Source organism: Lissotriton helveticus, chromosome 9 (genome assembly GCF_964261635.1).
Source record: "Lissotriton helveticus chromosome 9, aLisHel1.1, whole genome shotgun sequence".
NCBI lineage: Eukaryota > Metazoa > Chordata > Amphibia > Caudata > Salamandridae > Lissotriton > Lissotriton helveticus.
This window is the reverse complement of record NC_136070.1, coordinates 770,558,799-770,585,485: the sequence shown is the minus strand read 5'-3', so window position 1 is coordinate 770,585,485 and position 26,687 is coordinate 770,558,799. Positions and strand designations below refer to the sequence as shown.

The 26,687-nt window shown below is 45.9% G+C and overlaps 1 protein-coding gene across 2 annotated transcripts in view; it reads right to left on the bottom strand.

Moving 5' to 3' along the window:
* The window catches only part of ERCC2 (ERCC excision repair 2, TFIIH core complex helicase subunit), a 1,411,027-nt gene that overhangs the window by 367,364 nt on the left and 1,016,976 nt on the right, over positions 1-26,687 (bottom strand). For both annotated transcript variants that reach the window (XM_078660894.1, XM_078660895.1), the window contains one exon: positions 11,428-11,497. In XM_078660894.1, coding sequence (XP_078517020.1) covers positions 11,428-11,497 — 70 coding nt within the window. The remainder of the gene's footprint in view (positions 1-11,427; positions 11,498-26,687) is intronic.

Genomic DNA, 26,687 nt, shown 5'->3' with positions numbered 1-26,687 from the left:
AGTAGTCTAGCGGCCGCGTTGAAGCAGGCTTTCAAAGGTGCCAGGAAGGTCATGGGTAACCCAGAGAGGGTGGAACAGCCATATTCCAGTCTAGAGATGACATGTGCTTGGACTTCCATTTTTAGGTCAGGAGTGTCGAGAAAGGGTTTCACTTTCCTTGGGTAGCTCGGGTGGAACCTGGCTGATTTGGCCATCGAGTTGATGTGATCTCGCATGTTTAGATTGAAGTCCAGGGTTATCCCCAGAGATTTGGCTGATTCCACGATGGTGTGTGGGCAGTTTAAGGCTGTGATAGCTTTTATCCATAACTGAAGCTCAGTGATGTTTTTTGTAGGGCAATTTAGGAGACATTCTGTTTTCTTTGCGTTGAGTTTAAGTTGATTGGAGGCAAGCCATTGGACAGTCAGTTTCAGGGCTTCATTCAGGGAGAGAATCTCCTCGAGAGAAGAGGCTTTGATGTAGATCTGGGTATCGTCGGCATACATATGGTAGGAGATATTCGCGGTGCGTAGAACAATGGTAAGCGGTTCTAGGTAAAGGTTGAAGAGGGTGGGGGACAGGGTTGATCCTCGAGGGACTCCGACCGTGACGGAAGAGGGAGCAGACAGGTTACCGTTAATTAGGAATCTCTGTGATCGGTTTTGTAGGAAGGATCTAAACCATTCTAGAACTGAGCCATCCAAACCCATGCTGATTTTGAGGCGTTCGAGTACTTTTTCATGGTTGACCGTCAATGCATGTTATTTACACCCATTGATTACGTGGGATTGAGATGATGATTTAGCATGTAATCAGTAAATAAACTTGGACAGCACAACTTAGTTCATCTGTACTATGTATAGCGCCTCTACTGTGGAGTTCCCACTCCTGAGAACACTCAGAGCAGTAACAGCATTCACAGCACGCTATGTTAATCTTTTATGATTCCCCTATGATCATGCCTGTAAGATTATTTGCACATGCTGTTTGTATCACATGCCAGATATAAGTCTGCATCATCACAATGACAACATTGGTTAATTATAAGCCTTTTATTCAGACAGTTTTCGATGTCATGAGCATGATTATGGCAGACATCTAGCACATTTCGCCCATGGTGATTGTATTACATGACAAAACATTGTTTCTATTAACATTATAATAATATTGGTTGTGAGAAGTTGGCCTGATGTATGATGTCCACAATTCTGTGGGCACCTTGTATCAGTCCAAACAATCCCTTATGGTGGTGGTTGTAAGTCAACCTTATAGACAAGCTATCCTAGGGGTAGCATGGACTAAGCAGCCTTAAAGGCTTAACTCAAGAGGGCATGTGAAGCCAGCTGTTTTACCATATGCAATCCTGTAATATCAAATGAAAGGACACCACACAAGTTATATATTATAAAAATATATGTATTTATTCTCAGAATAATCCCCAATACTCTTTATGAGTAAAGAAGCACAAGCGTTTAAACAAAAGCACGATATAACATATGAAAGTTGCACAATTATGGATGAGGCCGGTGGCCACTCAAACCATATATCAAAAAAGTGGTATAAGAATCACTAATCGATCGGGGGTAAGGTCTAGGGCCTTCGGAATCACTGGGACTACACTGGACTAACAGCAGTTAGGACGGGAGTAGCCCGCGGGATTCGGGTGCAGCGCTAAAAGCGCACGCATGCACCAATGCAAAGTCAATGGTGCGTAAAAGTTATCGAGTTACAGTTTTAAGAGTCTTCCGATTGGACTAGAAGGACAGACCTTTAGACTTAGACACTAGAGGTGTAAACCACTACAGGAGCACCGGCGTTCAAGAGTTACCTCACCCACAGGAAGCGGGTGCACAGGTGCAAAAGCGTGTCGGGTTTCGTCACGAAGATCTATGGTGCCTGGAGATGAAGATGCTGCAGGCGTCCAGAAGAGAAGTGTCCGATGCGATCCAAGGGTGGATCGAAGATGTAGAGTACCTGAAAGCAGAGGGGACAGAGTCTGGGTCACTAGCCAGTGACCAGGAAGGAACCAGGCGATGTCGGGCGCAATCAGGTGGTTGTCGTGAAGCTTGTCTCCGCTGCCACGTGGACTCTGGGGAACCGAGGATGTCCAGGAGTGGATCACGAGCTGTCCCACGAAGGCTCTCGCTGTCGGCGGTGTCGGCTTCCGGATCGGAGTTAACAAGCCTTGGCAAGTGCAACCCACGCAGGATTCGAAGATCGCTTCTTACTCGGACCAGCAAGGTCTGAGCGGGTGCTCCTTTTCAGGGGAGCGAGGGCCAGTCTGGAGCAACCAGACTAGCAGAGCAAATTCAAATGTTCGTCGGTACTGGGGCCGCTAGCCAACGGGCAAGTGACCGGACCAACGCGTCGAGCAGGAAAATGCAAAAGGGCCCCACGCAGCACTCGGTGAGTGTGGAGGGGTGAGCTCCGGTGCAAAAGCTGCTCGTGGCTGGAGCTTCTCAAACTCCAATGCACAGCTTCGAGGGAGCCTCGGGAGCTGCACGGTCAGCGCTTCGTAGTTTTTCCAAGATGGCCGGCCAGAACTGGCGAGGGGGTAGTATTCCAAAGTGTATGACACCAAACACGACATGTTTTGATAAAGCCAAACCAAAGTTAGCAGTAACCGCAAGTATTATAATGCACTTAAGAGTATATGGTATGGCAGTATCACTGGAACAGCAGTACGGAAATGGTTCCGACCACTGCAGACAGGCTCAGCTCATGCTAGAGCACCATCTCACATAAAACCAAGCACTCTGCCTCCAGGATTGTTAAGGCCTGCCATAGGAGTGACTTATAGGTATACATGTGTCCAGATATAGGTTTAGATATAGGTATACTATATCTAAGCAAGGGGTGATTACACCACCTTGCCCCAGCTGAGTGATCAGCCAGTTGTGTCGACTTAAGTACCAGCCAGGGGTGGCAAAAGATATGCTGCAGCCCCTGGTAGGTCTTGGATGCACCTATGCCCTGAGCACCTATAGTGCATGGTACAGAGGCTGACAAGGTGTCCAATACCAAATTGGTGATGTACCTATAGTACATGTATGTGAATTTAGAGTGAGAACAGCAGGCTGTGGGTCTGATTAGCAGGCCCACAGCCACATTAAGTCGAAAACCAGTGAAGCAAAAATTGGGGTGACCATAGGATAGCAGACCCTACTCTCCTACATTGGTCAACTGAAAGCTTTACTTTTAGAATGTTTTGATGCTTCAAGTATGATTATGGCAGACATCTTGCATATTCTTCTAATTCAAGACGTTCTTGCAGTCCTTTTTCTATTTTTCATCTCTTGGTGGTGGGTCACGCTGCATCACAAGGGCACGCGTCTGACAGAGGGCGAATCAATTTAAATATGGCGGTTTTTTCCTTCGGGTTAGAATTCACGTCTTTCAGAGGAGAGCAGTAGAACATTTATAGGAGACTCGCCCAGTGAGTACTTCATTTTTAACAATAAGCGTGGGTTGCTACTTGATTTGGAACAAATCTTTTGTAAATAGTGTATCATTTTTCGACCACATGGAAAACTGACACTGGTTCCAATCTACGGCACAGGAACAATTTGAGCCTTGGTTTCTTGGTACAGGGCCACTCCACGATATACTTTTTAAGTAAGCGTCAGCTTGGTATGGATGGTTTGGCAAGAGGGCTGTTAACTTCAACATACTAACATCAGGGTTTCAGCTGCGGTGTTTTTTCCTGCAGCAGGCATTACGCAGAGGACTTTTGGGACACAGCTCACAGGCTTCCTAGAAATATCGTGGTTTTTCTGTGACACCGGTGAGTTAAAGAGTAGATAGCTGCCGATAGCCAGTGGTTCACAGACTGGATATGCCTTTATAGCAGTTCATGGTTTCTCTTTTTATTTTAGAGACACCATTCGGGGATAATAACAGTCACATATTTTTTTTCCGGACAGTGGATCCATTGTCCAATCTATTTTACATTTGGAGCACCTACTCAATCTCTACCCCAGTCGGTTGAAGAATAATGGGCGTGAAAGATGAGCAGCGCACAGATACTCTTAACTCTGGACACTCTCACTTAGCACATTATTACTGTCATTTTGGTTAAAAGCACGTTCCTTCACATCTTTCATATTTAGTCTATACCACAGCATGTTGAGTTATGCAGGCAGGGTGCACAGCGGTCTAGCGTTGGGTATAGCATTATGTAGGACACGTAGTTAAAAGCATGTGAAGCATTTTCCTATCAAACACATTCACCATCTCTGAATCTCTTATTTCTTTGTATGATCGGTCTCTCTTCTTGCGTACTAAGAACACACATCATATGACTAAGTTCTTTAAATTATACCTCATGTATCAGCAGGCCTATAGCATGTTTAGGTGTTGTTATGAGTATGCATTGTGTTATTCATTTATTGTAGCATTATTTATTTATAGATTCCTCTGAGGAAGGGTGTACTCTGCACCCGAATTGCATTGGAATAGAGTGGCTTACACCCATTCCTTACGATTTTTCCTGTTTTTCCTGTTGTAAGGAACTCAGCTCAAAAGAAAATTCAAGTGAATAACACAAGATTCATGATGCAATGAATTGATGAAACCACGAATAATTGGTTGGATCGTCTCTTTTATATGTTATGTAAATGATGTTTTGCTTATGTGCGAATGTATCACAATCACTAACCATACTAGTTAATTTTGGCATGACGTTTCTCTAAGCACATAGTAGTGCACACTCTGTCTGAGACTTTGCAGTCCTAGTATTTCCATTGATTTTGAACAGGCGGGGGTAGTACCACCTCAGTAGGTGCACACTGCAAATGTAATATTTTTTGTTTCTTTGGTTCGCTGGATTTATTGCCACTTTTCTATAGCACCACTCTGCCTAAAGGGTGTCAGTACAATTTACAAATAACGGGGCAAAGAATGCTCACATTAGAGGGAACAGAATCTGAAGTACTAAAGCTCAAGTTACTACTAGTGTAACAATATATCTGTAAGAGACATTAGTTAGTTAGTGATAGATTCCTTACCTTAGAATATCCCCAGGCGTCAGACTGGATCCAGAAGGTTTTGCTAGTAGTACCTCTGCGTGTCAGTAGGTGGCGTTGTGCGGCTCTGCGTCCGCCGCTGGTGTTGTAAGCGCCGAGATGACATCACGGAGACTACTTAGTCGCCACCCATGCATGCTGACGTCAGTTCTGTATACGACTTCCCACGCCAGAAACGCAGAGCTATGCAAGAAACAGACCACTGGTGCCAAGAAACTAGGGCCCTAAAAAGGGATGTCCTTAACCCTAGAAATCAGGTCGCAGAACAGGGAGGATGGGTGGGGCGGTAAGGGATCTTTTACTAACTAATGTCTCTTACAGATATATTGTTACACAGGTAGTAACTTGTACATCTGAGACAGAGACACATTAGTGATAGTTTCCTTACCTTAGAATAGATACCCCAGCAATACCAAACCCGGTGGTGGGTCTGCGAACAAGATTACACCAGAAAGTCACGGAGAAGAGAACGGCCAAAAAAGCAGTCTCTCCGGACTTGACTATCAAGGCAGTAATGTTTGGTAAACGCGTGCAGCGAGGCCCACGTAGCTGCCTGACAAATGTCCTGCAAGGTAACGCCACGTTCCAAGGCAGTAGTGGCTGCTGTCGCCCTGGTAGAATGGGCATGCAGCCCCACAGGAGGCTCCTTCTTAGCCAAGGAGTAACAGGCTTTGATGAAAAGAACAACCCAATGAGAGATGGTCCGTTTGTGCAAGGCCCAACCTTTTTTGGTGCCCACGTAGCCAACAAAGAGCTGGTCATCCACCCAGAACTGTTGTGTGCGCTCAGATAGAACGAGATCGCACGTTTTGGGTCCAGACGGTGGAGCCTTTCTTCCTGCTTGGAAGGATGCAGAGGCGGAAAGAAGGTGGGCAAAGTGATCGTCTGACCGATATGGAAAGGCGTGACAACCTTTGGCAAGAAAGAAGGACGGGTCCTTAAAACCACCTTGTCCGGATGAACAGAAAGTAAAGGAGGTTTGGAAGAAAGAGCTTGGAGCTCATTCACTCTTCTGGCAGAGGTGATAGCTACCAGGAAAGCCGCCTTGAGAGAAAGAAGACGCAAAGGACAGTTATGAAGGGGCTCAAAGGGAGCGCACATCAGATATGTCAAGACAAGGTTTAAGTCCCATTGAGGCATGATAAACGGCACGGGAGGAAACATGTGCATAATGCCTTTTAGAAAACGGATAACAACCAGGGACTTAAAAAGACAAGGCTGATCTGGAAGCCGTAGAAAGGCGGAGATGGCCGAAAGATAACCTTTAAGCGTGCCCAGGGCAGAGCCCTGCTGAGCCAAGGAAAGGAGGAACAGAAGGACTTGCCATGCCACAAACTTGTTCCACTGGCAGGCGTATACCGTTTTAGTGGAGGGACGCCTGGCTGCCAGAATAACATCCCAGACATCGGGAGGAAGATCGAAAGCTGTCAACTGTCGCCGCTCAATCTCCACGCATGAGGTGGAGGCCGGACAGGTTCGGGTGGAGGACAGAGGGAAGGAATGCTTTCAGTGCAAGACGGATCGCCCGAAGATCAAAAAGGTTGATATGGAGCCTAAACTCCGCCGGAGACCAGATGCCTCTGATCTCCGCTTCTCCCAAGTGGCCTCCCCATCGCAGGAGAGACGCATCTGTCACCACTGTGTGCTCCGGTTGGGGAAGGGAGAGGGATCTGCCATTGACCCAATCGCGAATCGTGAGCCACCACTGCAATTGTCGTGCAGTGTCCTCCGAGATCCGGACGTGATCGGACAGGTTGCCCTGATGTTGTGCCCACTGGAACGTCAGGTCCCACTGCAGAGCATGCATATGCTATCTGGCATGTTTCACCAGCAGGAGGCCATCAGGCCCAGGAGCCGGAGGGTAATCCTGACTGAAACCCGGGATAGAGGCTGAAAGATCTGAATCATAGCCTGAATATCCCAGACTCGCTGTTCGGGAGGATAAACCCAAAATCACGTAGAATCCAGAACCGTTCCGATGAAGGGAAGCTTCTGAGAGGGACTAAGGTGCGACTTCAGCATGTTGATGGAGAACCCCAGCAAATGCAGGAGGTCTGCCGTAGTCTGAAGGTGGGTGACAACTGCCTGGGATGAGCCTGCCTTTAACAACCAGTCATCGAGGTAGGGGAAGACTGACACTCAATTGGACGGAGAAGCACTCCTTTTAATCTATATTTTAATTATAACTGAAAAAATATTTTTAAAGTTTTTAACTATGCGTGCTACAGTGGTAGCACATTTGTCTAAACCGTGCCTACACTAGAACTTCCTACCTCCTCGAGTCATTCCGACTTGACCACCGTGCACTGTTGCTGTAACACTATGTAGACTTTAAGGGCAGTCAGATGGGTCCAGGCACCGCTATTAAGGATGTTTTTCTTGTTCTTTTAGAATAGTTCCGACATCAAGGATAGTCCGACTTGTGAGTAGTCAGCTACACTGAGCATGCTAGTCACTATGTGGAGAAGGGGTTAGTAAATTGACAAGGTCGTCCTTCTGCACATCGTTTGAGTTGGTTTTTCATTACGTTTTTTAATGTTTTATGGTAACAAAATGGTAAATATTTACATCGAGGTGTGTTCATTGCAAATTCGCTTGCATTGATATGATGCCTTAATATGAAGTTTTCACTCCTAAGTTTAAACAATTTCAGAATGCTGTTCTGAATCAGGTTTACGTATTTTTTAGATTCAAGGCCCCCGAAGAAGTGCCCGTTCGGCCCGAAATGCATTGGGCATTCATCGGAAAGTTGGAAAACGTCTTTTTGATCACTGTTACCAATATCACTGTATAAATGCCAAATGTGGAATGGATAATAATTATATGATTTTTTGAAGTTTTATGAAATTCAGTATAAAGCTGATGTTGAAGCTTACACGTGTTGTGTTCAAATTAATGGTGTTACAAGTATAGTTGTGTGTTAAACATTTATGTTAATATTGGAAACTGTTCAGTTAATGGATTAAAAATTGGTGGGACCAACCTTAGCAACAGTGCACGGGGGTCGAGTCGGAATGACTCGAGGTAGGAAGGGGAAGACGGACACCCTTGACCTGCGCAGATGAACTGCGACTTGCACCATAATTTTCGTGAACACCCGAGGGGCGCTGGTAAGGCCGAAGGGGAGCACGGCAAACTGAAAATGCTCCTGGTCTACCGTGAACCGCAAGTAACGCCGGTGGGCGAGCAGGAAGGGGATGTGAAAATATGCGTCCTGCAAGGCTACCATCCAGTATCCAGGGTCGAGGGCAGCCAAGGCCTGAGCCAGACTCAGAATCTTGAACTTCTCCTTCCGGGGGACCAGAAAATAGTGGAAATAAGAACCACGTCCTAATTCTGGCCCAGGAATGCACTCGATGGCCCCCTTGGCCAGGAGGGCCGTGACTTCCTGCTGGAGAAGTGCAAAGTGATCCCCCGACATGCGGTGGAAATGAGGTGGTATGGCTGGGGGGTAGACTCGAAGGGGAGGGAGTAACTCCCCTGGACGAGTTGCAGCACCCACCTGTCTGAAGTGACAGAACGCCAGTGGGGGAGGTGATGTCGAATCCTGCCGCCCACTGGCGTGGGGTGCGCCCCAAAACTCAGACTAGGAAGACTTCAAGGCGGATGTTGCGGGGCGGAGGTGGACTGACCCTCATGCCGGCCCAAGGAGTCACCACGGCGGCCTCCACGCCGCTGGGTTTGGTTCTGCGCAGGCTTTTGACTGAACAAGCGGGAAGGGGCGCCCCTTCCATGGCCACGAAAGGAATGAAATGTAGACGTGGCCGGGCACGTGGCGGAAAGGCTCAAAGACTTGGCCGTAGATCGAGAGTCCTTAAACGCTCCAGCGCACTGTCGGCCTTATCACCAAACAGGTGAGTGCCATCAAAGGGCATGTCCATGAGCGAGCTCTGGACATCCGGAGAGAACGCGGTAGATCTCAACCAGGCATGGCGACGAAGAGCCACAGTCGTTGAAATTGCCCTACCGAGGGAGTCCGCGGTGTCTAAGCCACACAGAATGGCGAATTTAGCCGCATCCTTACCCTCAGCCACAGCCTGGGATGGAAAAGCCTGGACCACTTCCGGGCACTGAGGTAACACCTGAGCAACGGTATCCCACACTGCCTGGGAATAGCGGCCCAACAGACACACGGTGTTTACCGAACGCAGCCCCAAGCTGGCCGAGGAGAACAACAGTTTGCTGAACTGCTCCAGCCTTTTAGAGTCCTTATCCGGCGTAGCCATGGGAAAGGCACTTTGAGATGTCGAACCTTGAATGACCAGACTCTCGGGCATAAGATGAGTGGTCAGAAAGGCAGGGTTACCCGGAGCCGGGCGATGACACCTGGCGACTTTCCTATCCACAGGGGCCCCTGTGGCCGGCTGCGACCAAGTGCTCAACAAGACGTCAGTGAGGGCGTCATTAAAGGGCAACAGTGGCTCTGATGAAGTGGACGCCGACTGGAGCACCTCAGTGAGGAGATTAGTCTTTAGGGCCACCGTAGGGAGATCATGGTTAAGGACCTCCACCGTGTACGAGGCACCTTCCACCATAGTGGGCTGGGGAGAGGCAAACCCCAGATCAGAGGAGATGTCGAGGCCACCAGCCTCCTCCAAGACGTCCGCCCAATCCTGCCCAGAGTCACACTGACTAGCAAGAGGGCCCTCGGACTCTCCCAGTCGTCCTCCACCTCCGCCATGTGCGGCGCAGACCGCGGAGGCGGGGCAGGGACCAGAGAAGGAACAAACGGTGTTGAAAAAGGCACTGGGAACAGCGGCACCCGGATCAGAACCGGCGCTGTGTCCCAATTCGGATCCCAGGCGGGGACAAACCCAACGGTATCCACTGCGGCGCCGCTGGAGCCGGCAGCGTGGGACCTTGTGGCGGTGTGGCCTGAGCCAAGAGCGCAGGATTCTGCGGCGCCGGGCCGGAGCCGCAGGTGGAGTAGACGGTCCGGCAGGATCCTGACACGGGACCGCAGGGCCCAAAGGCGCACCGGCGGGAGCCCGAGGCCTAAACAGGCAGTCCATGGCAGCAAGAAACTCTTGCACCTGTGCGGGAGTCGCCGACGGACCCGGATAAGGCGGGTAGGCCGCGGGACTCCCAGGCTCTGAAGGAGCCGCAGGGGAGGAACCCCTGTCCCCCTTGTCCGCATCTGGGGACCGACGAAGGCACATTAAAGAGCGACAACGCTTCTTTGACTTCTTTTTGTGTCATCTCTTACCCGAATCCGAGGGTGAAGCCTTGGGAGCCCAAGGAGCGGCGATGGTGGCCCCACGAGCGTTCTCTAGAATGGTCCCTAGACCATGAACTGAGCTGGGACGAATGCCGAACTTCAAGCAACTTCCGGCGCCGCTCCCTCAAGGCCTTCAGGCCATGGCCCGACAGTCCGGACAAGACCGGGAGTCGTGGTTGCGCTCCAGGCAGTAGAGACAGACGTCGTGGGGGTCCGCCACCGACATATTGTGACGGCAGGCCCCACAGGACTTAAAACCAGGCATCCCTACATGCACCAGAGAAGACCAACAAGAGACAAAAAGTCCCAAAAAAGATAGTCGAAAAGTGACTGAGGTAGTGCTCTAACCGGATGTGCGCTTACTGGCGTGGAAAAAGAAAGAACGGACGTCAGCGTGCATGGGTGGCGCCTAAGTAGTACAGGCGCAAATACTGAAGTACTCGTTACAAACCAGTTGATTGTGGCTGAGGGCTAAGCTATATAACAGCAATTACTCCGCAGATATTACCTGCTAGGCTCTCATAAATATTGTCTCTATATCAGTCCTCCTAGATATCAATACTTCAACTACCTTCTTAAATCTCTTCCTGATACAGATATTACATCTTACTACAGGATCTTATACCTAGTTCCATCACTGTACCAGATATTTCTATTTGGAGCAGTTCCATAAACTGCTATGTCACTGCATGTGAAGATAATCCTGCTAGAACCTTCTACCCAAATTCCATCTACTCCATCATTGTGCACAGATATACCTGCTGAAACAATCCTTTGTACTTGACTTAATCATGCCTATTAGGCACACTTTTTTTATCAATCCACTCATACTGTGATCCTTTACAGGGCACACGTATCACTACCCTAAAATCCCTTTAGACTCCGCTTAATAGTATCCCCCTCTTAAAAAAGGGTGCAACATGACTGCATCTAAATATAATCAATGAGACACGCTGCTACATAAATGCAACCAGACATGCCTGAATAAACCGCACTTGCGCCAAGCTCCAATAACAAACTCCCCTGACCGTTAATAATAGCTATTAATGACAGAAAACGTATGGGCTTGCCAGATATGACATCTAGGTAATTTCTACATTACACAGCTACACGGTTTTCTGTGTAGGTTGTGAACCCTGCCATTGCCATAAAAAGACACCATGGACCATTAGCATATAACTCCGTAACCACCCCCTTCCAAGGTACCTGAAGTGTAAAATTGGGTTGGGGATCGTTGGGGTTCTGTCCTCAAAAGGTTCTATAATGATGGTGAATCCTGAAAAACAATCAGATAGATGCAGACAATAAGACTCAAGACGCATATCAAGGAAAACAAAAGCATCATTACAGCCGAGACAATTCAAAGTCTTCTGAGAGTCCTTGAGAACAAAACCGAACCCACATAGCAGAATAAATTGACCTATGACTAGACACGTAGGTAAGAAAAAACTGAAAGAATCTTCTCACCTGGCAGTTTGCAAGTGTTTGCATATCAACATGTGCTTACAGTGAGAGTGCAGGACACATACTTCTTGGCTGGAACGTTTCAGACTTTTTCCCCGGACACATAAATGACGAAATACTACCAAAGTTGTGGGTGCTGGTCGTCCTCACTAACTGGGACTCTAGGTAGTCGGTCGACAACAGAAAACTAGCCTCCTCGAACGCCAGGTAGAAGCGATTGAGGAATTATCACAAGTTGAAAAAAGATGCAAAAGCCCAGCTAGAGTTGTGCCTACACAACGCTTTAATAACATCTCAAAAATATAAATCTGTTTAAGGTACGAATAGAAAGTACACGCAGCAATACACAAAAAAGGTAATTTAACACAGACACATTGTTTGAGTGAATCAGAATCTTCTTTATTCGGTTAAAAAACTCAAAACCATCAAAGCACAGTACAGCATTTCATCCAACAATTTTCACATTTTAAATAATTGGATACAAACTAAAGGTAGCACTGAGTACATTGCAGAGTTACAACCCTGGTTAAAATAAATACAGTTAAAAACACTTTGTCACCCACAGACTCTTGGGCAGAAAGCACCCAATTACAGGGGGGTTATAGCAAAATTATGGTAACGATGTTTTATTTCGGGTCCTGTTCGCCCCAATGATGTAACTTGCTACCCCAAAACAGACCATTGGAGACCCAAGCATTTGTAAAAAAGTCAAGGCCGGTCTGACTTGGTCAAAAAGTTTGCCCCGGAACAATGGGACAATAAATTTCCTACGATGAGGCACATAGAACTTGCAAAAAAAGATCACGTGAAGGGTATTCTGATCAGAACAATTGTCACATGGACACAGCCCCAATGTCCCCACTTGTGCAAATCCTTTTGGGTAGGATAATAACCATGGGAGCATATTGTACTTAAATCTTATCAGCACAAAACGATGGAACGGCTAGTTTATAGGTCAGGTACGGCTGAATGTCTTTAGAGGTACTCAACATTATAAAACTCCTCACTGAAGGTTTCACCAGTTCCTCTTCTTCTCTCTGTGACTGTATCCTGTTCAAAAAAAGGGCCTTTACCGCTTTAATAGCACTTTTACTCAAAGCCACAGGGTTTGTAAACAGTTCAGGACAACCCATTAACTCAGTTTGAGTTTTAATATATCTGATCCAAGGGATGTCCAAGGCCCTGTCTAGAGAGTCTTGAATAATTAACTGATTTAGATTTGGTGCTTGCTGCGCCCACACTCTAAGCCACCCCAACAACGGGGCCAAAACAATCTGATCTGCAATATAACCCATCCCTAAATCTTCATGAACATAAAAAGCAGCTATAGTTTGGGGGAGCGACAACAATTTTCTTAAAAAAACATTTTCTGTGGTTTGGATCTCAGACATGTTCAAATAACCCCAAACTTCACTCCCGTAAAGGACCATGGGTACACACTTTGCATCGTAGATTTTTACAAGAGCTGGTAAGGGTCTACAACCTAAACGTTTTGCAAACCCCAACAAAGTACCTGTTGCTCCTGCTAGTATATTCTTTTTCAGGGCACGCTGTGCAACCCACGACCTTCTCTCATCAAAGACAACACCTAAATACGGGAATGTGGGTACTTTTGTGAGAATCTGACCTTTACAGAAAAAATATGTTTTCTTTGCCCTCCCTCCACCAATTGTCATAGCATGCGATTTTTAAAAATTTGTTATTAGATCTAGAGAGTCCATAAAATTGATAAAACAGTCTAAAAGAGATTGCAGCCCTCTTGCAGTTATTGCTAGCAAAACAGCGTCATTCGCATAAAGTAATGCTGGTATTTTTTTAAGCCAACTCTTGGGATATCTTTACTTACTAGGGTTAGAGCATCACCTAGATGATTTATATAAAGCGTGAACAACAGGGGCGCCAAAATGCAGCCCTGCCATACCCCCCGCTTTACAGGCCATGCATCAGTAAGACTTCCATCCTGGTTGTAGCGGACTGCTGCACTGGTATTATCGTGGATTTCTGCTAGGAAGGATATTAAAACAGGGTCCAAGCCCATGTCAGCTAAGGAAGACCATAATTTTTTCCGGTTTACAAGGTCAAACGCAGTCGATCAATCCATAAAAGCTAGGTGCAGATCTCCCTGCTTTGCGACTGTATATTTCCCTATAAGAAGATGTAAATTTAAACATTGGCTGGCAGTACCTCTTCCTTTTCTGAACCCGTACTGCAGTTCCGAAAGAACATTATTTTCTTCCAACCAGTCTGTCAATCGATTTAGAACAGCTTTTCCCATAATTTTCGCAGCCGAGTCTAGGAGTGAGATCGGCCGATAACATGTCGGATCTTACTTCAATCCCTTTTTAAAAATTGGGACAATAACTGCTCGACCCCAGCTCTCTGGTAGGCCAACGTTAACAGCTGCGTTAAAAACAGAAGTTAAAATCTTTGCCCAATAATTCGGGTCCGCCTTATACAGGTCCGCAGGGACCCCATCTGGGCCTGGGGCTTTCCCATTTGCAGTGGTCTCAATTGCCTCTAATATTTCCTCCTCAGAAAACATGATTTTTTCAGTCTGTGTATTCACTCCACTAGTTAAAGCGAGAGATATAATTATCTCAGCATAAAGACCACTAAAGTGCTCCACCCATTTTTCTGGTGCGATAAGACAGTCCTTGTTTGTATTGTCTGTCTCATTAAACAATGGACTGTTTATCACTTTCCAAAATTGAGCGCTACTTTTCAGGACGCTCGATTTGGTCAGTTCTTCCCAAGCCATGTTTTTTAACTCATTTTTCCTCTGTTTTATAGCATTTTTGTAGGCCCTTCTTGCTATAGCAATCCTATGTGGGTCCCTCTCACACTCTTTCAGAGCCTCCAATAGTGCAACATGCGTGCTGCTACAGGCCTGATCAAACCAACCTTCCAATTTTTGCTTTCTGGGTCTGTTTTTCCTAGTTAGTTTATCTGCTACATAAGTTGTTAAACAGTTAAAGGCACCCAGAATTTCCGATGGGCCTGAATGAACACCTGTACAAATATTCAGTCCCTCCGCATTACACCTATAGAGATCTTCTAGGAAGTCCGCAGGGGTAACAGCTTCCCACCTTAATCTCCTCCCCTGACATATAGTAGCTATATTTGAGTTTTTGATAGGAGCCAGCACATTTTCCCCTTTAAGAGCCCTGATATGGATATCCAGACTAAGGGGGTTGTGATCACTAAAACCATTTTGTGTTACACTAAACGAGCCTATACTCTCCATTAAAGGGGACGAGACAAAGATATAGTCCACAATGGACTTGTATCCTTGACCCACAAAGGTCGGAACAGGACACGAAACGTCCCCTTGTGATAGGGCAACCAAATAAAACTCGGATAAAAGACTCTCGAGATACATCCCGCTTCTGGTGTGCTCAAAATGAGTACCACCCCACGGGTCAGCTTCATGATCAACGTTTTGTAAACACTTAAGGGGACAAATATGAGTGTTGAAATCACCAAGAATTATAAGATTGTAGTGTACCTCGCTACCCATATTATAATTCTCCAGAAAAACTGACAGTGCTCTCAAATGTTCCATTTCATCAGTCCTGGTGAAAGAATTATAAATATTTACCACCAGAATTTTGGGCAAATTTTCCCCATCCAGTCTAACCGCCAGGATATTTGGAGAACTTGAATCCACTAACTCCACTCTATACAGTAGTTTAAGGCTAAGTAATAGCAACAACCCGCCCCTGGATCTCCCCATTGGTGACGGTATTGCAAATTTATTAAATGTTTGATAACCGTCCAGATAATAACCTTCCTCTGAGTCCCAGGTTTCCTGCAGTGCAATTATGTGAAAAGGAGATAACGTAGCCTCCCAGTTTGGATCCCCCCTCTTTGAGCGCAGCCCAGCAACGTTCCAAGATAGAAACGCTAGCTTATTCTTAGTCAAGTTGGCTCTATAGTTGTTACCTCCTTCAACGGCCCCTCCATTTAATGTCACTACACTAGTAACTTCACAAAGCTCCATAGCCCTTAAAGTATGAACAGCTATTTTATCCGAAGGCCCCTCCCCTACAAATTGCACCTCGTGGTTGGCTCTTTCAAAGACCACCTCATTTGGGAGAGAGACCAGAAGTGGGTCAGAAGTGAGAGCTGTCATGCCTATTAGTTTATTACAGAGTCGATCCTGGGACTGCAAATCTGTGGGTGGGCACACATTACGATCGACACCCGGAGTGGATAATCCCAGGCCTAGCGTCTCTGCACCACAGAGTCAGTCATTCATATTTAAGTCACTTAATGCCTCATACCTATTGGTCAGTTCAATAGGCCCAGCAAAGGGAGCTAGCTGTATAGTTTTCCTGCTTCCCCCATACCCTCCAAAGTTTTTTGGGGGATAGAAAAAGCCCAAAGAGAGAACATTTACATAATCAGGATTTATCCTAAATGAACCTGCCTGTTTTAGAATATGATCCACCAATATTGGGCAGCCGAAACTTACAACTACACAGTCACCACTAAGAGTTTTCTTTGTTTTCCCCACCCAGGGTACCCTTCTCACCATTTGAAAGTTGTTAAACAAATGTTCGCCCAAAGCGGTTTTGACAGACAAATATTGTAGGGCCTTATTTCTAAGGGTAGTCCAGTATTCCTCTTTCCCATCATTTGTTTTCGGAACATTAGCTAAAATAATTGAATAAGGACTAGCTTCTGGGGGAAGGTGCAGCGCTGCTTCACGAGGAAGGTCCCGCACAGAGGGGCTTATTCTCCTTGATCTAAAAGCCCTTGTTTTAAACCTTGACTTTCCCCCCCTGCCACCTCCAACACTGTGATAGTTGGAACTGCAACTTGGGGCACAGTGACAATCATGGAATCTACTAGGTCATTTACCCTTGTTGTTATTACACTTAGGGAGAGTGTATCAGGTTGATTTCCCCTTTGCATTGGCACTTCCTGTTTAGTAAGATGATTTTCAATAGTGTCGAGTCTTCCACCTATTTTCGCCAATTCATCCATGACTGGGGTAAGAAAAACCTTCAACCGTTCTTCCAATGTTACAATAAAATACGCCATATTATCCCCCATCTTATCATTTACACAGTTATCTAGCTCCGGGCCTTCTTTCCTTCTATCTTCCATAATTTGTTTGGTAGTGCTCCCATCCTGTTTACCCCTCCCAGACATAATGCCTTTATTTTTGCTATTTCTAGATTGTTTAGCTTTTCGCCAAGTACTTTTTAGGGAGTCGTTTGCCTTTCTTTTCCCTGGCGCATCATTTTTGCTAGTAACTGAAGTTGACCGTAGCTGCCTAGTACATATAATTTTAGGAGAGACTAATAAGGTAGACACATGAGAGGAATCGGAGTCAATAGACAAACTGACATCAACAACAGCCCAGTTTACAATATTAGATACAGGAGGAGCACTCGTGTCCGGAGGGAGCTCATCAGTTTCTACAGCCAAAGGAATATGGGATAATAGTTCTGACGACAGCCTCCTCTCAAACAGTTCAATTTCTTTGGCTACATCAGTTTCAGCGCGTTTCAGGAAAGCATCCAAGGTTCCCAACCCCCCACCCCCAGAGCTTCCTTTAGGTAATGATTTGGCCATGTCAGAAAATATATTAGTCCTAGGTAGTTCCACACAAAAACAGCGGCCAGATGAGGCAATTCTTTAGCAAAGTTGTAGTAATATAATAGGCTCACCCCCTTATGGTAACGATGTCAGAGGGGGGGGCCCAGCCCGGCCTCCTCTGGCCTTTGAGGGCCTAAGAGGGCCCGCCCTTTGCCCGGGCTTAGCCCGGCTGGTCCCGCGCGCGTCCCGCGTTGCGGGAAAAGCGCTGTTGCTTTTGAGCGCCTCCGGGCGCGGGCGATGAGGTCGGTGGGCGGGGCTGTAGTCCCCCCGCTCAGCGGCCGCGATGTAGAAGTGCGGCGGCGGGGGGAACCAGGCACCCAGGTCGCAGCACTCCCGTTCAGCAACACAGGTCCCGAGTTAGTGGTTCCCCAGCAGCGAGGGTAAAACAAGGTACGGTTCCCTTACTGATCCTCCGTGAATTCAACACATTGTTCAAACCAGGCCCCCTGGCAGGTAACACTTTATACACTTCTCGAACATCATAATGTACATAGGCACAATCTTAAAAGTGAAAACACTATACCCAAACAATACAGTTATGAGAGCACTGTAATGGTCCAGCAATGTTCGCAGGCATACTCTTTTCATAATTGCCAATGAATACCAATCATAACGCTCTAAAATGTAAGACCTAATATCTCCCACCAATTCCCTGCAGCCAGTTTACAAGCCTTAACCTAAATTTGTAGTATATATTTCAACACTCAAAAGTTAAAACAACACAAGCACAAAGTCAGTCACAAATACAGTATACCATGTAACATGCAAAGCAAAGGGGCTTTGAAGTAGTTTCCGGTCCAGGGAGGTAAGCCTACCTGATAGGTTTATGGTTAATTGTTTCGGTCTCCTAAAATGAGTAAATCTCACTGTCTGTGGGCCGCAGAAGCTTCGGATCAGCAGACCAGGCTCAATCATGAACCACAATCGGGCACAAAGTAACGACATGCCCAGAAGCACCAATGGCTTGATTTAGAGTGCACCACACAGCACTTTATCTGACTAGAGCACTCAGCTTCGCAATGTAAACCCATCAATAGCAGAAAGGCCCGTCAATGCCCGTGTCCAACTGGCTTTCATTTCAGCAAGCTGGAAGGAAACACCTGCGTATATTTTCTAGTTCGGGCAAAAGGGCTATTATCCACCCAAATCACAGTTAGTACATCCTCCCTGTTTAAAGGTTCACACAAAATAAGCTAGGCAGATCTTCCCTCTCCCTGGGCGTTGTTCTGAGAATGCATTGCTGTGACTTTAGCCTACATGAAGGGGTCAAGGTGCACTTTCAAGCAGGCAATGACGCAGCAGACCTTGAGTATTTCCTCTGCCCTCCATCTTGCATGCACGACTTCCACAAATAAATCCAGCAACTAAGTGTGATCTTAATGACAGGTACTTTAGTAGATAGAGTTTGTGGAGCATTGATGCAAAAGTACACATACTGAAGATCACTTAAGCACATGAGGTTTACAAACATCACATACACAAATAAGAAAACGAAATAGCTCACGTTTGTTCTAAGCATGCAGCCTTAATTTCACAAAGAGGAAGCAAGAAAGGAATATATGACGTTACAACGAATTCCGTTGCAACGCATGCCTTTACCACGCATGCGTTACAACGGAATTCGTTTAAAACGCATAACATTTACCACAATTACTAGCGTGGTGACGTCATGCGTCGTTAAGAGAAAGCGGAAGTTTATTTTCCGTTTTCTCTTAAACGACGCTGATAACCGACGTGACTTCAGGTGAGTTTCTTTTTTGGGGGGGAGCCCCCCCCAAGCCCCCCTTTTTTTACTTTTTACCTTTACCACATATACCTTTACTACAAACCTCGTAGTAAAGGTATGCGTGGTAAAGGCTTTCGTGTTAACCACGCATGCGTTGTACTGCATGCGTGGTTAACTATTTCGTTGTAAAGGCTTCGTTGTAATGGCCGTTTCCCGCAAGAAAGGAGCTCTCCTGGAAGCAGCTACTGGACCGACAATACGCCAATATGTTACTACCCAAGGGTTGTGCAGAGAATGTATAGGGGTGAGATTCCAATGGAGGGTCCCTCGTCTCAGTGTGACCCAAAGTGGTGTTTCTTTGCAGTTTGAGGGCACCCTCAGGATCAAGTGCCCTTCAGACCCTCAGGATCAAGTGCCCCTCAGGATCAAGTGCCCCTCAGGATCAAGTGCCCTTCAGACCCTCAGGATCAAGTGCCCCTCCGGATCAAGTGCCCCTCAGACCATTTGACAAAAAAGCAATAACGCAGGCAAACTCTCAGAGACAAAGAGAAAACAAGCATTTGCAATGCAATAGGTCTCGCATTTGCGAGAGTTTGAGCGATTGGCATTGTAAATGACAATGCCTTTTATTTATCTGTTTTGAAAACCTGGAAGTGGTGCGTAAACAAGCACTTTGTACTTATTTTACTGCGGAGGGAGAGTCAGTGGATGTAAGAGTGAGTGGGTGAATGGGTGCAAGTGAGTTTTAGAGTGCATCTGTGATGACCTATTGAATGCCTAAACTTACCAGTGACATAGGAGGGGCTTTCAGTTATGACTGATTGGCATTGCTAATGCTTGTTTCAATTCTTAGGAGGATAGAGGTTGGGTATAATTTGAGCTGCTATAGACACTGCTGCAGGTAACAGCACAAGGTGGTTACTAATAAAAGCAGACACAAAATAAACTACATCAAGCCGGAGTAGTGTGGGCTGATTGTAAGGGGGAAATACTGGAGTCTGTGTGTATGCAAAGGGGGGCGATGGGTTGAGGGGGAAATACTGGAGTCTGTATGGAGGCAAAAGGGGAGGAGGGGCGAGGGTGAAATACTGGAGTCTGTGTGTATACAAAGGGGGACGATGGGTTGAGGTGGAAATACTGGAGTCTGTATGGAGGCAAAGGGGGAGGAGGGGGTGAGGGTGAAATACTGGAGTCTACGGAGGCAAAGGGGGAGGAGGGGGTGAGGGGGAAATAATGGAGACTACGGAGGCAAAGGGGGAGGAGAGAGTGAGTGGTAAATACTGGAGTCTTTTATGGAGGCAATATTTCTAACTGCAGAGTACTCACCTTTAAAATAGACACCAAAGCAATACCTCCCATAGATGGAGGATATGAGGAGTGGATTCAGACCAAAACGTCAATGCCGTTGTAGCAGCCTTGGCCCTACTAGAATGAGCTGCTCAGGCCTTTGGAAGGGATGCTTTTTCACCAGTGAATACCTGATCTTAGTGCATAGGACAATCCCCACTGATATTTGATAAGTTCCTCTTTCGGCACTGCCTTGCCCTTCTTTGCACCTAAAAAGCCAATGAAAAGCTGATTGTCTACCCTATGATCTTTAATTCGATTGATATAAAAACTTCACAGCTTCTTAGGATGAAGGCGATGGAGTCACTCTTCCTCTTTGGAGGAATGAGGCAGAACAAAGAATGTAGGCAAGGTGACTGACTGGTCACCATGGAAGGGAGCCATGACTTTTGGGAGGTAAGCTCCCTGGGTCCTCAACACCAATATGTCCTGGAAGAAGGTAGTTTGGGGAGGTTGTACCAATAGCACCTGTAGCTTACGCACACGGGGTGCCGACGTGATGGAGAGAAGGAATACTGTTTTCAATGTAAAAAGCCTTAAGGATCAGCTGTATATAGGCACAAAGGGCATGCGCATAAGGATTGTCAAGAACAAGTTAAGATTCCACTGGGGCATCATACATGGCCTGTGAGGAACCATGTCTCAAACCCCACATGGAATACATCACAACGAGTGACTAAAACGAGGACATTTGATCTGATACACAGAAAAAGGCAAAAAGGTTTGCTTAGAAACCTTTCACTGTGCCCAATGCAAGGCTCTGCTGCACTAAGCAACGAACAAACAAAAGACCTTCAGAAGGTCTGGCTTGAAAGTGTTCAGTGTCTCGGGGACCATATCAGACAAGGAGTTTGTCTCAGCACCCAGAGTAGATAAGACTTTGTGGAAGGGCATCTAGCAGCAAGGATAACATCCACCACATTGGTCAGTAAATCAAACACATTTATTAGCTTTTGTTCAATCTCCACACAAGTTGTTGAGATTCTGATACAGGACCTGCCCAGCTGCTGAGGCTGGAGGTCCTCCCGAAGTGAAAGTCTAATCAGGGGACAAATGCTCAGTCCCAGTAGCACCTGGTAACACTCTCCTGGCCCAGACTGAGGCACTCAAGATGACTTGCGCTCTGTCTTTCCTGATCTATTTCAGAACCTGAGGCAAGAGCAGTATCGGTAGGAGGCCATCTAAAATTCCTTGCTATATTCCAACTGGAATGCGTCTTCTAACAAGTGCCTTGGGAGAAACTCCAGTCCACAAATCTGCTTACATTGTGAGTTGTTGGCTGTGGCGAAAAGATCTAGCCAAGGCTCTCCCCACTGACCAACGACGAGTTGCAGCACCTCAAAGTGGTGACCCCACTCGTGATACGCCAGCCAAACCAGGCTCAGTTCATTTGCTATGGCATTCAGACACCCTGCCACATGATTGACTACCTGAAAGATATTCTATTTGACCAGCCACATCTAAAGAAACAGAGCCTTCAGAGAAGGGTCCAGATCCACACCCTGCCCGATTTGTTATAATACCACATGGCCGTGTTTTATCTGTGTTGACCTGAACCAGACTCCCTGTGATGAATGGCAGGAAGGCCTTGTGGGCAGGCTGGTTTGAAGTAGGCTCTCTGCTGGAGACTAGAGGACTCTAACCTTCATGAAGCGATTCCTCCCACTTTCCAAAAGGAAGCAACATGTCTCTCCCAACTGAGAGCTATGGGAGTAAAAGGGAAAGTAGCATGCCATAGTTCAGATCGGCATCTCACTGCCAACACTGCAGATGCCTAGGTGTATCCCCTAAGACATGACTGCAGTCAGTGAGACAGCCCCAACGATGAACCCGCTGCGATTTGAGGTTCCATTGCAGAGCTTGCATGTGTCATTGGCACAGTGGAGGAGGGTGAGGCCAAGAGGCCAAAAAGCATCTGCAGCACCAGTATAATAACCTGAATATTGCAGTCAATGTAGTGGAGGAAAGGTCTTGAACTTCACATAGTCCAGAACTACATCAACGAATGGAAGTATCTGTGTGGGACTTCTGCTAGTTGGCAGAGAATCCCAACAATGTCAAGAGTTTGGCAGTTGCCAGACATGGCCCACAACTGCAGTAAGAATTCACGAGAATAGGGATGCACACCTTTTTCAAACTTGTTTTCCAAACTTTATGTAGGTACGTCCTCTGTTAGCGTGCAGCTTGTCTAGGTACCCCGCCCTCACGGCACCTGGGTAAATAACAATCTCAAAATAGGGGCACATTGACGCCCCTGCCAAACGCACAACTGGAATTTGCCTAGAGCAGGCAATAGTTCAACTACTCAAGATAAGTCCATATATTACAGTGTAATCCAGTTTAGCACACTTTCATCCAATTTTTTTAACATTGGTATTTTAATACCCAATGCATTTCGGGCACCTGGTGCCCTTCATCAGGGGTCACTTCTCTTCCCTCCTTCCATTTTGTTAAACAAAATGGAAGGAGGGAAGAGAAGTGATCCCTGATGAAGGGCACCAGATGCCCGAAATGCATTGGGTATTAAAATAAACTACACTGCCTTTGATGAAATTGCTTTACTCGTGTTCTGTGCAAGAGGTTCGGATGGTCCAGCCCTAACTTGTGAAACTTTGAAAATTGGCAAATCCACTCCGCGTATGGAGAGAAAATGTTTTAAAAATTGGATGAAAGTGTGCATAAACTGGATTACACTGTCTGTCCACTGTACCTATCCTGAAAGTCTTAAAAGCAAAAGTAGTGCCCTCCGTCAACTAAGGACACATAATCTTTCCTGGTGCCCTTACTAACTCTCTCATGAGACACCAAATCTCGGCATACAAGAAAGTATTAGGCACCCACGACAAGCCAGGAGAGCAAGAGTAAGGCTGGAGCTGGGTCTAACTCGTCCAGACATTACCTGCCTTGGGGACACTTTAAAATACTATATTAGCATCCTGCGAGCTCCAGCAACATCTTTGAAAGCGCAAATTAAAACAATTTTCGAAGAAAGTGGATCCCCATGGCACGTGCAATTGACAGTGGCCATAAAATTGTTAGAAATTGAGGTGCAAAATTTGGACATTTCAAACATTCCAGTAGCTGCATGGAAAAGAGCAATGAACAGACAGGCTAAGAAAATATCACACGAAAGATCTGGAAAGCTTACATCATTAACCCAATTTCTCATCACTGGATGCCTCCTACATAGTGGGAAAACCCCAGACTTATTTCGAGCAAGCACTGACAGTCCAAGCCCGAAAAAATATCACCTACATGAGACTTCTTGCATTGCCCATTGTGGATTGTATTCGAGGTTGGGCCCGGCAGGACAATTTAGCTGCATGTCGACTCTGTAATTACCATCAGGAATCCTGGTTCCACTTGCTGTGCTGTTGCCCCAAGTTAGCCAGTGAGAGACACCGACTGGTTTTTCCTATCTGCAGAGCTCAGGGCCTTATACGATGCAGAGAAGTCTCAGACTTGTGTTTCTCTTCTAATAAAGCTCAAACAGCTGGGGAAATTTATAGAATTAATTTGAGCCGCACTGTCGCTGAAAACAGAGCCACAAAAAGAAAACAGTCGGCTAGGGAGTCTCGGACATACCTCCCTTTTAAGTCTAATGCATTTTGCACTTGTACTGTATAATCAGACTGTGGTACTCGTTTTAAGGTTTTATGCCCTACCAGGTAGTAGTAACAAGCAGGACATTTTAACTCTCTTTCTTTTAATATTGTTAGTATATTGTAATGATTTTAAGTAATTGAACAATAAAAGCTTATTTGATCATATTACAACGCGGCCAATCAGAGTTATGTTCTATTATATTATTAAGCTGGACGTTGCAATCTTTACGTGCAGAATTGAGCCTTGGCGTTTTTTAAACAGTATGTCTCTGTTTTCAGAATACAATCTAACTGATACAAAGATAGAAATAGCACAAAGGGGAGCTAAATAAACAAGCTGCAAATTGAAAAACTGGAACATTACCATTCACAGTAGCTGAATTACCATTAACAGATTGATTTGGCCATGAAGTAGCCACTCTCCAGGTCACGACCTTTCAGTTTCACTATTGCCTTGAGCAAAGGCAGATAGGCAAATATGAAAAATTGGGTAAAGAATACAATAAGAAATCCTGGGATTTACCATATAGATTTCGATGCCAGAGTGGGGATCAAGAAGTGTTTCTTAGTGGTACAAACTGCAATAATGCTTTAAGCGGTTCTCTCATGTGCCAAGATATTATTTTGCACGGAGCTTGTAATCTGTTCAATTTCAAATCTGTCTTGCCACATGAAAGGAACTCCAGTGTCGTGATCAAGCCAGCGTTTGAGCTACTTTCGAATGGGAGTTACTTAATGCTGAGCGATCAAGGTTGTTGTAGGATGCTCCTGGGCATCGTATATCTGGTCACCGTGAACACCAGGGTTACTTGCTAAATGCAAGTATTGTTTCCTCTGACAAGTACAGTCAGGGAGGCGCCGATATTGCCTTCACTGAATGTTTCTTTTATACGGTTTGATGCTTTGAATAGAATGAAAGCCATGCTTTTGCAGCAAAGCGTGCCGTTAAACTCCGCTGAAGAAACCTTTGAACTCCAAGTCACAAGGACCCCGACAGTGATACAGGCACTAATCCGTACCAACTGCCCCATACATTTAGTAGAAATGGTGGGATGTATCTTTAATATGTCAGATAAGAGCGGCATTGTACACCTATTTAAGACCATAGGGTCAGGATTCCTTAACACCTTCCAGGCAATCCTCTGAGTTATTCCTAACTTTATACACTCCGTATTTGAAAGCATTTTCAGGGATCTACCTCTGATCCTGCTTGCTGTAGCTGGAATCCTGATTATCATCTACCTGCTGCGCAATGGACGGACTATCCGCCAGCGAGATTGCAAAAGCTCTCATGGAGAGATATTACAGAGAGCACATGGTACAGCATCTGGTTCTTCTCCTTCAGACCAGTCTTTGACGACTGCATCATGCCTGTCTTTCGATTCCAATTCTGCGGAGGAGAATGTGGGTTAGACATCTGTCTGACACCTGACACAGAGACGCCAGCAGACTTAGACTCCAGGCTGGAACCCATGTGGTCCCATGCACGACTCTGTCCCCAGCGTATTCCCATCTTGACGCATGCTTTCCTTGTGGAACCACGGGTGCCTTTCACGACTGAACTGAATTTCAGCTCCAGCATTGGCACCGAGGTATCGAATTCAGCACCGTCTACCTCTACAACAACTGTTGGCAGTGAGGAGTTTCATCTATGCACACTTGACGTGCTATGCGAGGTATTGCAGTGTGTGTCCCCTGCTGTAGCAGGCAATGATAATGTTATGTCTCCCAGCCAGGACTTCTAATCTAAATCTGGCTCACCGTGTGCTGAGAACAAATTCTGAAATGTTCTTCCCCCTTTTCAAAAGAACCTTTTCAAATTGACACTTTCAATACGCATAGCCTTCTGAGTACGCTTGTAGTAGTTAAACTTGTGTGATCAAACTCATTTAGAACTCTGACTTGCGGAACTTTACAACGACATGTCAAACTATTACCAAATGAACATTTATTGCCTCGTTTATAAACTTTTTTAAATGATTTTTTAACCTTTTTAAATTTGTTTTAAATGACTCTTGATAATATTATGCACTGACACAGTTATAAATGTGTATCTGGAAATGTGTATTATTATTGTTAAGTATAAGGAGGAGTGGGTGTTATATTTCATATTGGTACCCTTATATAAGTTTAGAGAACATCGTACTCTTTCCCTACATCATCTCCCCTTCATTTCATATGAACGAGCCTTATAAGGCCATAACTCCAAATAAGAACAGAATGCCTTATAGGGACTGAATGCCTTATAAGGACTGACACTTTTTAAGGACTAAACCTTTCACCTAGTTCTATGACGAGGGTGGGTTCTGCCCGATCGATATTGCTAACACGTCATCCTTAGTACATATATGTATAATTTATGAGTACACTCTCCAGGGGGACATACTTCACCTCTCCTATCTACGCACAAAGGTTTAATCCCCAACGTCATCCTCATTCTGAACAATGATAACATACGCACATAGACTGTATAAATACAGCACCTCTTGCTTTCAGTAGTCAGAAGGGAACCAAGACTTCAAGGCCGATACACTGACCAGAGACGCTGCGGCTCCGGCACGCCATCGCTCCAGCTGACAGTGGTCTAACTATCCCTGACGGGGTGTCCAACTCAAGTCCAGGATGAAGTCCCACACTCTCACTATTCAGGTATGGAGGTTCGACTAAATCCTAGGGGGATTCTTGGCTCTTAGATTCAAAACTATTGGGCTCTTAGG